Source organism: Bombyx mori, chromosome 20 (genome assembly GCF_030269925.1).
Source record: "Bombyx mori chromosome 20, ASM3026992v2".
In the NCBI taxonomy this organism is placed as follows: Eukaryota; Metazoa; Arthropoda; class Insecta; order Lepidoptera; family Bombycidae; genus Bombyx; species Bombyx mori.
In genome coordinates this window covers 11,920,711-11,934,308 of record NC_085126.1, presented here as the reverse complement: position 1 = coordinate 11,934,308, position 13,598 = coordinate 11,920,711, and the positions used below count along the sequence as shown (strand labels likewise).

General features: G+C 40.1%; 1 protein-coding gene across 3 annotated transcripts in view; it reads right to left on the bottom strand.

Annotated features, from left to right (window-relative positions):
• Positions 1–201: 201 nt before the first annotated feature.
• The window catches only part of LOC101742156 (protein CBFA2T1), a 95,470-nt gene continuing 82,073 nt past the window's right edge, over positions 202–13,598 (bottom strand). For all 3 annotated transcript variants that reach the window (XM_012690252.4, XM_038018108.2, XM_062674436.1), the window contains exons 7-12: positions 7,670–7,866; positions 6,380–6,562; positions 5,359–5,483; positions 4,556–4,723; positions 3,452–3,559; positions 202–3,093 (exon numbers count right to left, since the gene is read on the bottom strand). In XM_012690252.4, coding sequence (XP_012545706.2) covers positions 2,836–3,093; positions 3,452–3,559; positions 4,556–4,723; positions 5,359–5,483; positions 6,380–6,562; positions 7,670–7,866 — 1,039 coding nt within the window. In that variant the 3' untranslated portion in view covers positions 202–2,835. The remainder of the gene's footprint in view (positions 3,094–3,451; positions 3,560–4,555; positions 4,724–5,358; positions 5,484–6,379; positions 6,563–7,669; positions 7,867–13,598) is intronic.

Here is a 13,598-nt window from a genome sequence, read left to right as displayed (position 1 = left end):
TCGTCACTTTGCGTTCTGCAGTTACAGACAACATCAAAGTTCAGACACGATTGAAAGAAACAAATACGGTGTGAGCTAGAAATAGTTACACCGAGGTAAATATGGAGATCATATTTTTTTAAACTGTATAGTTTTTGTTTTAATTTTGAGATGTTAATTGTTTTATTTTGGGTGAATCTTAAAACGTGAAAGAAAACGACATTTTCAAACAAAACTTTTTATTTGACGTTGAAATCGCATTACAAATGCACGCACACTAACCGCCCTTGTTACAAAATGTTTTCATTTGCAACAACACAATCTAGACATTTTTACTCTCTTAAAGTAGATTGAAAATGATATCGATGAAAAGTGTAGCAAAAGATTTTCATTATAGTTAAAACAATAGACTAGAGATGAGCGATGATTAACAATCAATCAAGAAATAAAATTTGATTATAAAATAAATAAAGTTTTGGCGCCTAAAATTCGTTCATAGATAATGTAGATTGCAGACAAACAGCGCGGCGGCTAGTTGCGCCATACAACATTCTTACAAATTACTAAATTCGAATATTTTTAATTTATGTTTTTACAAATCTTTTAATGTTAATATTGCACTTCATTACGGCTGAGGAAATAATTACAATTACCAGTATTTGGTGTTTCTTATAATAAATGTATTATTTATCGGGCTGTTTGTATAAATCAGACGTCACTATACCGGTTATTGGTAGAAAAAATAAAACTAATGAATGTAATAATTTTGATTCTTCTTTTCGTAATCAAAGCGTTAGATTGTTAACGGTGAAATGAAAGTAAAACGCGTTTTAATTAGTCTATGGCACGCGTCAATCAATGACGATAGTATTCTGATTTTGTCATTTAATTACCATCTTTCTTTCAACACCGAATATCGGAAAACGTGCGATGACCACTCATCCTGTGTGAATACAGAATTATGACTCACTACCACATCGACAATGTACTCGGGTCACGCAGAGAAAATCATGAGGCCGTGAGTGCGGGAAAATAAACACCAATAATACATTTATTATAATTATACATTACTAGTGCAATTGTCTCTTACAAGTAATGTGTATTTTATAACGAAACATTAATACCATAAGATTAAAAAAGGAACTCAACGACTTTACACATCCCGTCGAAAGTTTAATCATTTGAAAATCGATATTTACACATTTGACAAATAAATATCCAGTTCAATAAACTATCAAAAAGTCATCGGTATATTGAAGCTAGTTCTAAATAGGGAGGATATGGTGGTAGGGTAATATTTAAAACAATTTAGAGACAAAAAGAAATTGTATCTGTGATGTTTGATAGCTTTTACCATATCATTCACACGGTTTTTCTTTGCTTTAAAATCATAAAATGAATTTTATGATGTGAGTATAATTTGTGATTGATATTTCGTGAAATGGGAATTGACATTTAAAGAACTAACAAAAGTGACGGATGACTTAAAAAGTCTGACCAGGGGACTAGTGATTTTACAGCCACAGTATAAGTTGTTTTAATATAATTTAATGATTATATATTATTTTATGATATTAAAACAAATTTATATGATTTATTTTGTGTTAAAACTAAATAAAAGTATAAGTAAAATTACAATTATTTCAACAATTATTTGACATACTTTTTGTAATTCCTTACTTACTTCAATATTTAATGACAGTCGGTATTCTAATATAAACTTATGGCACTACGTTTTATTTACAAAACGGAATAAAACTAACACAAAAATAAACTTTGAATTTTTTTTAAACTAAATATCTTTGGTAGAAATCCTTTTACCTAAAAACCTTTTACCTAAAATTACAGAAAAATTTTTTAGCTTAATTTTTTATTTCAATATTTTCTAATGCTCTTTTATATTTATGAATCAAGATCGTATGGAAATCATACATAATGCTATAGTAATAAAATTAATTTTTAAATTAATTTGACTTAAGTTTTTTTTTTTCGAATTGTGTCACATGCATTATGCATGCATACTTACCTAATGATAATAATAATGTCAAAACAGGGCTAACAGATTGTCAACTGTGAGATCCCGGTAATGCATTATGAACGTCAACAATAGAAATAAAAACATTGAACAATAGTAGGTACATTGACAGTTACAAACGGCCTGTCAATTTTCGTATAAAAAGCACCCGTAGTATCGTTGTGTAGGAACCTATGGAAGCCGACCATCAGTCGAAGAAGAATCAGCAGAAGTAGCTTTTAATTTTAGTTTACATAATAAGACTTATTGCATCTCACAAGGTTGCTGATTGCGAACATCAGTGATATCATTTGACAGTTGACATTAGTGAATTAATGTCATTACAACGCGGACCTGGCCACCTACGATTGGCATACGTAAATGGCTAATGATTTTGTGTGAGCAAGCCTCTGCCGGATGGCTTGGTGTGAAGATATATCCTAAATTAAAACATACAGCTTTATGGAGCTTCGGAGGCGAGGTGGTGGAATGATTATCAGTCATTGCTCGAGCACAGGGGCCATGTGTGAAAACTTTGAAAATTGCAGTTTGCAAAACTTGGGTAGTCAAATACGGATTGAGTGACGCCGGCTAGGGAGATGCTTTAATTTTTTAATGTTAATTGCTTCTAGGCAGATTACCTTTCCGCTGTGTGGTGCTTTTGTAGAGCTTCAACAATTTTCGCTAAACGCTAGTGATCGTGATCAACCAAACATACTTTACACTATTAAGATTTTTTTAATTATTCTCGACGTTTTAAAGAAACTTCAAAGTTTTTTTGGTTACAAGGTTCATCTTCTGACTCTTTTAGGACATTTGACGGTGACATCCTTGCTGGTGCGTCATTTCTTGGTGCCGACGCCGCCGGCACTCTGGGCCGCTGACAGAGTCGCCAGCGCCAGGCGGTCGGCGCCGGTCGCCAGCGGGCGCTCCGCCGTCAGCAGGCGCTCGGCCGTGCCCAGCGTGCTCAGGGACAGGCGGCTGTCGGGCTGGGCGGCGGCAGCTATCGGGGTGGTCGATCGCGGCTTCAGGCTGGGTTGCGTGGTCGGGGGAGAGGTTCGAATCAGAGCCGTTGGCTTCTGGTCACGTCCGCTGCACACCTGCGAATGGAAAGTTGATATGGATGACAGAAATTACTACTGACTTTTAAATTGGGATGATTCCAATATTTAACCAGCGTTTGGTTTGGGAAAAGGATAAATGGAAGATTTTCCACCGAGTGGCTACCATTGTAAAGGATCATAAGCAAGTTTATCTTGGCCGCTGACTGACGAAATGGTAACGGGTTCGTGCTGATATGTCTAGGGGCTAACTTTGTTCTTTGCTGATAAAAAAGATGGGCTATTAAGCTGCTAGACCAAGAAAGCTTTAATTGTACCTAAGTAGGACAGTTATAACGAAACCGGTACTGCGACATTCCCCAACCAGGATGTGACAGACACACCCGCGTCACGTTACCTGGTGATGGTTCTCCCAGTCCTTGTGCTGACAGAAGGAGCCGCAGTACCGCGCCGAGTTACATCCAGAGCACGTCTCTTGAGCCTTCCGGCCGCAGTTCCAGCAGCACTGGAACGAATTGACAATTTGAAAAGAGGACGTTAAAGAGTCTTAGGGTGATAGACGATTGCGTGGTGTTGAAATTTGCTTCGATAACTTTATTAGGATTTTACGGAACAGCGACTGTTCTAATTTTCTATTGAAAAGGGTAGGAGCAGAAGTCTGGATGAGGAGGCCGACTGCTCTAGTGTTGCACGATCAATTGACGGTCCCGATACGTGAGCGGTGTCATTCTTGATGACGGAATTTCTCCTTGTTGCAACAATTAACGTAGCCATACTTAGATTACCTAAATAGATTAAATCCTTTATTGCAGGTATTGAGAAAAGCGGTAGCATTGTTGAATTTATAATCAACAATTTGTTAAGTTCAAATTCTATGTACATTAATCGACAATCGACGTTGCATCTTTTTTCTTACACCAAGAAACGCCATGCAGGGGAGTTTGTTCCAGAGCAGGATGGTACGTGGCACAAAGGTTTCTGGTAACGCACTGGAAAATAGCTATGTTCCGGTGACTCCTGCCACGGACCATATCAGCGTAACCTTAACTAGTAGGTGAGCTCACGGGGCTGAAGCCTGACGATGTTGCTAACAGGAACCCTAGTAAGAGCCGTGCTTCGCAAAATTTATCACTAGATCCAACACACGACCCATTGAGAAGATCCGGCGAGAAACTCTTTGGGCTGTCTCTGTGGGTTAATTTACTCGCCGAGCCTTTCGTCGCAAGCAACGGGTTCGACGAGGACGATGACCGCGAAAGAGATAAAGAGATCATTTCGAACAATTTCTCGGAGTACTCCCCTTGGAACATACGATAAAGAACATAGGAGAGAACCGAAGTCCCTCCGCAGAGCTAGGGGTTCTAAACGACTCATGAGAACGGGATCATCAACAATCCAAATAATCTTCGATCCTGTTCGGCGACATGTATGTCTGTACGAGCAGAATCTACACTGTATGTCACGGGACTAGTAATGCCGGGTAGTGTACTGATATCCTCACCGTATGGTGTGGCGCTGGAGTGGGGCTGAGCGGCGGCGCGGGGTGCGCGGGGTGTGCGGGCGGGGCGGCGGGCGCGGCGGGAGGGGCGGCCGGCGCCACCAGCTCGAGCGCCTTGCTCTCCGCCGCACCCACGGCTCTCTGCAGCTCTATCAGAGCCTGCCTTTTTACCTGGACAGTATGCAATAGACAGTTTAGGGCTTGAGGCCCAAAGCTCCCCATCATGTGACCTTTCATTTTTTACCGGTGGTAGGACGTCTTGTGAGTTCGCACGGGTAGGTACCACCACCCTGCCTATTTCTGCCGTGAAGCAGTAATGCGCTTCGGTTTGAAGGGTGGGGCAGTAGTTGTAACTATACTGAGACCTTAGTACTTATCTCAAGGTGGGTGGCCCATTTACGTTGTGTGATTTAGTGTAGAAGAGAGATGAACTTATACTGGTGTTAGGACGTCTTGTGAGTCCGCACGGGTAGATACCTGCTACTCTGCCTATTTCTCCTATTTCTGCCGTGAAGCAGTAATGCGTTTCGGTTTGAAGGGTGAGGCAGCCGTTGTAACTATGCTAAGACCTTAGAACTTATATCTCAAGGTGGGTGCTGTATTTACGTTATAGATGTCTAGAGGCCCCAGTAATCACTTAACACCAGGTGGGCTGTGAGATCGTCCACCCATCTAAGCAATAAAAAAAAAATCGGATTTTTAACATTATCACACCTACGTACATCTGTCGGCTAGTTTTTAGTTTGCGAGTGAGATATCTAAATACTGGTACTAAAAGAGGTAATAACGATGGTTTAATGACGTACCTGATTGACAGCATCTTCAGCCCGTCTCCGAACCTCTGCCACTCGCTCTTCAGTCTGCCGGACGGCCGCCGCCATGATCTCGTTTGCAGTTCTTTTGATATCATTATTTTCTGGCGGCTCCACTCCTGAAAGGTATTGCGGGATCAAGGTTCGCTGCCACCTAGTCAACTCGCATAGCGGTCTTTTTTTTATTGTCTTTGCAGGCTGACGAGCATACGGCCTACCTGATGGAAAGTGGTCACCGTCGCTCATGAACGTCAGCAATACCAGGGGCAGAGCCAAGCCGCTGCCTACCATTAAGTACTCCCCGCAAGCCTCATTTGAAGAAGGACATGTCATAGCGCTCGGAAAACATCGTGGAGGGAAGCTCATTCCAAAGCCGGATGGTACGTGGCAAAAAAGATCTTTGGAAACGTACTGTCGATGAACGCAGCGGTTCCAGATAATGCTCCGATGGCGGGAGGTGTGATGATAAAAAAGAGATAAGGGGATCATCTTGAATAATTCCTCAGAGCATTCCCCATGGACCATACGGTATAAAACACAGAGAGAACCGAAATTCCTCCGTAGACCCAGAGGTTTCAAGCGATCCGCGAGAACGGGATTATCGACCATCCGAACAGCCCGTTTCTGTATGGAGTCAAATGGAAGTAGTTCTTGTTATAGGTCTAGAAAAGAAGTCTTGTTGTTCTTTTAAGACTTAGTCTTCCTGAGCAGTTTTTTCGAACAAGCGATCACATACGTACAAGTTTCATAGTCGGAACCATGACAAAAATATCCGATTTGAAATTCCTGATGCGAAATTTTTGCATGCACATCGAATGTTTGCAACTGGTCTAGAAATTTTTGTACTCAGTAGTCGGGTAACGATTCCGATCCGGTAGTAGATTCATTCGCGAAGCAGCTGCTCTTTAGTTGTTAGGGCTCCTTTGGAGGCGCTCGAGCAGCTGTTAGTAAAACCCACCCCTCCTGGATACCAGTAAACCTTCAATCATAAAAAAAGTATCGCGGCAAAACTTACCTCTTTGCTGTAATATAGCCAAAGCCCGTTTGGTCTTCTCTACCATGCTGAGGATACAGTTAAGCATGGTGTTGATGTTCCTCCACTCATCATCGGTCTTGAGTAAGCCGACTGACGAGGAACTGGAACCTCGCGGCTCGAACGGCGCGTTCATTGAGGAGACATCTCGAACCGAAATACCACCTGATAGAATAAATAAATAATAATTTAAAAAAACTAACAGAATACGCTTTTATAGAAAATTCAACTAAAAAATAAAAAATAAATTTGAATTAAAAATAGTGCTGTTCAGGATTACTCATATCTGTTCATAAAAATGTACCATTTATTTTTTTTGTTCAATTTCAATTTTTTCAAGTTTATTCTTTTTCAATATTTTTTTTAAATATTGAATTGCCATCGGTCCTTAATAAGCATAACAAATTTATAGTTAATCCGACGTTTTGAAGGGGGTCAAAATCATGTTCAAAGATTCCGTTACAAACACACATACATACCTACGTCTGAAGCTAATAAAAAGCGTATTAAAAAATAGAACTCAAATGTCAAAATCCACAGCAATATCCTAAAGAAAGAAACTCCACCGATCATCATGAAAATGCATAAGCGTAATTAAGGTTACAGAAAAATACATAGAGCACCAGAGTTTGCTTCAGAAAAGGTACTATTCCGTGAGTGCTTTTTTTCTGTATTGACAAGAGCGCAGTCGCGGGTAAAAGCTAGTCGGTACTACTTTATTTATTTATTTATTGCTTAGATGGGTGGACGAGCTCACAGCCCACCCGGTGTTAAGTGGTTACTGGAGCCAATAGACATCTACTAGGTAAATGCACCACCCATCTTGGGATATAAGTTCTAAGGTCTCAGTATAGTTACAACAGCTGCCCCACCCTTCAAACCGAAACGCATTACTGCTTCACGGCAGAAATATGTGGGGTGGTTCTACCTAGCCATGGGGACTCACAAGAGGTGTGTCCAGTCACAGGTCACCAGTAATTACGCAAATTATAATTTTGCGGGTTTGATTTTTATTACACGATGTTGTTCCTATGTTAAGTGCGTATTTCATTAGAAAAAATTGGTACCCGCCTGCGGGATTCGAACACCGTTGCATCGCTACATACGAATGCACCGGACGTCTTATCCTTTAGGCCACGACGACTTCAAACTTATATTATTAATGTTCTCTTGCAAACAGGTATTAGTGTAACTTGTCTCAAGAGATGTATTCTTGATATTTTAGCACCCTTTAAGTTGCAAATCCTCGCGTTGAATTCCGTTTAAACTTACCATCTCTTCTTTCAAATCCAGAATCACTGTGTCCGGCATGAAACCCTTGGTAGTGGCCGTATTCGAACAAACTCGCGTTGCTGGGTAGAGGGTATAAAAAGGGGGAGGTCGTGAATAAGCTGGAGGGGGGAGGTCTTTTTGCGTGAGGAGGGAAGTCTTCGGGATGTGCGCCGTTTGTTTGCGATGTCTCGTAGAACCTGTCAACAATGGCGATCAAAAGTCTTCCATTAGTTAGGGTTCATGTTGTCCACTGAGGAGGGCTGATGCGTCATTAAAAGTTTCACAGGAACCTGCCTATACACCAAAACATGGGTGGTGTCAATCTGGATTCAAGAAGCCATCATCTCAAATCTAACATCATCAATCATCCCCGAATACATGTTTTACGATCGAAAGGGACAAATACAATTAATAGTCTATAACTATACTTCTATACTAATATATAAATCTACAGTGGTTTTTACAGATGTTCCGTTATAACTACTGAACCATGCATCCGATTATCTTGAAACATGGTATCCATGTAAAAATATATATGTACTTAATGGATAGGCTAATATTTATATGAGTGATAGACTCCTTAATAATAATGACAATAAATGATAATGTTAATTTTAAATGCCCAGCGAAGCGGGTGAGTACGGGTAGCAATTGTAAAATAGCAATTGTTGAATAGTTCTTATTTACAAGCATTTATCTTTTAAACGCTTCTAGGTGACTGGTGATTCAGTTGGTGCAGAGCAGAGCTCATAGATATAATAGTGTGAGTACCGTCGCCCACCGTGAGATATGAGGTTGATCCTATTCTCCAAGTCAAAACTCATCACTGTTTCGGAGTCAAAATAGGCTGGACTGTGGTATCAAGTTTTGCAAGCTCATAATATGCCGCGTAACACCAGTAAATGCAGGTCGCAGTATTATCAAGAAACGCTGCTATTCATTCCCTCACCCTACTGAGTCCCATTACTACACCCACGGGAAGAGATGGGATGCTTCTATACTAGGCAACACAAGCCAAATTTAACGCTGTTTAACCTGGCCATCTTATTAATTACTTTTAAAAACCAATAACCCAATACCTAGATGCTTTCAATGAGCTTTCAAACTGAATTCTCAACTTATTATTAATTACGAGCCGCAAAAAGTTGAATACAAAGCACAAAACGTCGGGGGAGCTTCTGAATAAAGCCATCGGCACTATTGGTACGTAAAGACAATACGACTTTCGGGATTTGCGTGGATCGAGCTCAATAAATTTATCGTGGGATGGTCCGATTCATGAGCTGTTGGCGTTTTGATTTGTTTTTAACACTTCAAATGCGAAGCGAGGTTCGATATCCCCCTGGTGGTGGGTTAACAAAAATCTAGTCTTGCATGTCTCGGAAACGCTAAACTCCAATTTGATTTAGTGTAGAAGAGAGATGAACTTATACTGGTGTTAGGACGTCTTGTGAGTCCGCACGGGTAGATACCACTAGTCTGCCTATTTCTCCTATTTCTGCCGTGAAGCAGTAATGCGTTTGGGTTTGAAGGGTGGGGCAGCCGTTGTAACTATACTGAGACTTTAAAACTTATATCTCAAGGTGGGTGCTGTATTTACGTTATAGATGTCTATAGGCCCCAGTAACCACTCAACACCAGGTGGGCTGTGAGCTCGTCCACCCATCTAAGCAATAAAAAATAAATAAAAAAGGGCCGTGTGCTCGTCTGCCTACACGGGCAATTAAAAATAAATCTGAGCTCTCAATATCCCCTACCATAAGTAAATCGATGCAATTCACAAAGAGCTTGTAACTTGCACCGCAGAGCAACGCTCGCTTATGGGAGGAGGCATAGGGCTGTGCATGCAACCGGCGCGATAAATAACGGACAACATCCCGCTGTCGATACAACACTCCTGACTCCTGATCAGCCCCAAACAAGATGGTCGCGACATTGCTCCCGCCATACAAACCGGTAGTTTATAGAACAGAGATTGAACAACAACTCTATGTTCTAAATAAAAAAAGAATACATTTTGTCTCTTCAAGCTGAACTCGAAATATAATAATAATAATAATAAGCGAATGTTACCACTTGTGGCTGATCATTGTGTGCTGTTAGTTAATTTGGTCGCATATGTAGTGACATGTAATTAAATGAGTCCATCGGCCAAATATTGAGATCATTCACGAAAGAAAATGTACCTAATAAAGTTATTAGACGTGCGTCCGAACATAAATTGTAAACACATTGTTACGCACAGGGCTCAGGATAAATAAAACTTTCACCGAAGTTCAAATTAAAATTCTATTCAACACTTAATAAACTTAAGGAAGACATTACAATTCGCAATTCACTTCTTCCGCTTCGCTTCAGGTAATCTGTTCGTTGTTTCGCTTCGAATAGATTCGATTACTAACTAAGGCAGTTAGTTGCCTGCATGTCATCTCTGCCACGCTTTTATAGTCGTAATAACAACTCTACAATTATCGAGAACATTCCTGGTAAGAAGACCAGTCGCTTGGATAATATGTGTTTCCGCTAAATAGGTGGCTTTACATTTCTCGAGCGTTCTCGGTATTACTAGTCCTTTTGATATTCGTTTCTGCTATTTGACGACAGAGGGCGTTACTCTAGCCGGCGTAACAATATTATATAGCATTGAGAGTAACGCAGAATTGGGATTGTGGCACATAAAATAAAATGATTCCGTTCCGATTATCAACTTTCTTACGTTTTGCTCATTCGATCGTCTTCGCCATATTTCTTTTTTCTCTGTCATTATGACTGTTATTCTCATTTTTCTTTCTTACCGTTTTCTCTCACTCACATCTTAACGATCCATTCCGTTCTTACCATACTTCAGTAATGTCATAATAATTTGAAATTTTTCGCTGGTAGCCTAAGAGGCTATTCCAGCTACGCCCTGATGGATATGGCTTAGGCGCTTAACCTGAGAATATTTGCTAATACTGGCCCTAGAAAAAGCAGCGCTTCGCGGAATCTACCACCGGATAGGAATCGCGACCCACTGAGAAGATCCGTCTAGAAACTTAGTGGGATGTATCTATGACTAGAGATTCAAGTTTCGTAAATAGGTACTTTAAAGCAAAGGCAGCTCTTTTGATTTGATGTAACACGGGCGTCGCTTCGGCAGGACCATGGACCTCCTTCTTCATGTCATCTAATACTGCATTACACTCTGTCCTATGTTATCCAGCTCATTCCATTTTCCCTTGCCTATTCATTGGTAGTTTAACAGGCAATTCCAGATACGCTGTGACGGGTAAGTGAGCTCACGTGCTCAACCTGAAACAGTTTGCTAACACTAGCCCTAGCTAATCGGAACAGCGACACACTGAGAAGATCCGGTGAGAAACTCAGTGGGCTGCGTTCCCTTACACCCCGTTTAAAACACACTCTCACTCGCACTACTAACGTTTCTCGACAACTAAAGGACTTTAGAAACCGAACAAAACATCCGATATTCCCAAGAAGTAGGTAGGTACATGAAATGCAAACTCCTGATTGTTAAATTGGAGCAATTAGCTGTCAAACTTCTGTCGGCTAATGGTTACAAGTGCGGCGTGCGTCGCGCGTTATTAATCTAACTTATTAATTAACACTTCTTACTTTACATACAAATACACAATTACTTTTCGTATAAAAATCAAGATCAAAAGAAAAGTTTAGTTCACGACTGACTTCCGCGGTGAAGGAATAACATCGTGCAATAAAAATTAAACCCGCAAAATTATAATTTGCGTAATTACTGGCGGTAGGACCTCTTGTGAGTCCACACGGGTAGGTACCACCGCCCCGCCTATTTCTGCCGTGAAGCAGTAATGCGTTTCGGTCTGAAGGGTGGGGCAGCCGTTGTGACTATACTGAGACCTTAGAACTATATCTCAAGGTGTGTGACGCATTTTACGTTGTAGATGTCTATGGGCTCCAGTAACCACTTAACACCAGGTGGGCTGTGAGCTCGTTCACACATCTAAGCAATAAAAAAAATAAACTTTTCCAAATTTGTTGTCACTAGTATTTGTTTTGTTGAGTGCTTTTTTTACGCCCTTTTTTTTATTCCCTGGACGGCGCATCGGACAAACGTATCAATCCTGGAAAAACTAGGCGTCTCCTCAAGACTCCCCACCATTAGCTTACGTAGGATTTTAGAGTTTTTCGGCCACGCTGCGAGGAAAAAGGGTGACAATCTCGAAAGACTTCTCATCACCGGCAAAGTGGAAGGAAAGAGGCCTAGGGGGCGTAGTCCCACACGCTGGTCCGATCAGATTAAGACGACTTTGGAATCCAGCATCAATGTCGCTATCCACCGCGCGGAAGACAGGAGTGAATGGAGGAACATAGTCCTGAGAAAAGTACTCCGTAAAGGTCACGACCCTCAGCACTGAGGAACACGACGCACGGAGGAGGAGGATTACGAGTAAAATAGATTAGAAGCGGTTTGCTTTCAAATTGTTTTTATTATTACTCTTATGTAGATTTGGATTTGTAGTATTTGGATTTTTGCGGCATTTGCAATAAACAACAACGAATCTAAACTACAACAAGTAATTATATAGGTACCTAGCTTTTAAACAATTAATTACAATTTTCCGTTTATGTAAAGACATAAGGCACGTGCCTAACTCACGTATCGATTTCAGAAATGCGTTTTATAAGCAGAGTAGGTAATGTTTAAAATGTCTATAATCATAATTAGAAGCATTTATATAGATCTACGGACTTCGTGAAGTATAAATAAATATACTAACAATAAAATTAATGCGGAAACACTAAAATATTGTTGGTTTATACATATTTTTTTATAGTTTACAACAAAGTTCATTCATTTAAATTTCCCCAAACTTACACAGCATTAACCTTTTGAGCGCGAACCGACGATAGATCGACTCTGTATTAATGCGTATAAAGTGCGAAGCGTCGGAATACCGACTATTGCGCAGTTTGATAATAGATATTAGGCATCGTTCTGTACGGACCTATCTTACCGCGCGCATATAGTATAATGTTTTTAATAAAATAAAAAAATTATTGCCTTTGTAGGTAGACGAGCATACGGCCCACCTGATGGTGAGTGATTACCCTCGCCCATGCACTTCAGCAATACCACAGACAGAGCCAAGCCGCTGCCTACCATGAGTTAATAATAAGTAAGTAAGTTAATAACATTTATAAACAACAATTTCAAATTATTTTGCTGTGAATTTAACCATGACTTCTTTTTAGTTCAAATTTATTTATAATGTACTTTTTTCAAAAATCTGTTAGCAATTCCTGTAAAATATATGAAAATAAGCTCAGCACTAAAAGGGTTAATGTGTTCACTGAAGACTTTTTTGTTATTGCTTAGATGGGTGGACGAGCTCACAGCCCACCTGGTGTTAAGCGGTTACTGAAGCCCATAGACAATAGATATTACATGAATAAACGTCCGCCGATGGATAACAACCATCATCACTCACCACTCCTCCAAACTTCTAATCAAAGCAATTGCCATTAATATTTCTCGTGAGCTTTAATATAAACGATATGTCCTGAAAATATTTATTGCCGACTAGCTAACCCGGCAGACTTCGTAGCGCCTCAATCTATATATAAATGACCGAAACTTTTGTATAAAATAAACTTAAAACAAACAAAATTAAAGAAAAAACAAAATTGTTTGTTTTTATATAATTCCGAGCATTTTCATATTTATTCACGTTTTAAACCTTCTCTGGACTTCCACGAATAATTCAAGACCAAAATTAGCCAAAGCGGTCCAGCCGTTCTCGAGTTTTAGCGAGACCAACTAACAGCAATTCATTTTTATATATATAAATTTTTTAGACACGTAAATGGCTCTATGAATCACCACTCTTTGCGTATAGTAAGCTCATGTAGACCACATTTTCCCTTATTAAACCTCATTAGGCAGCTTTCT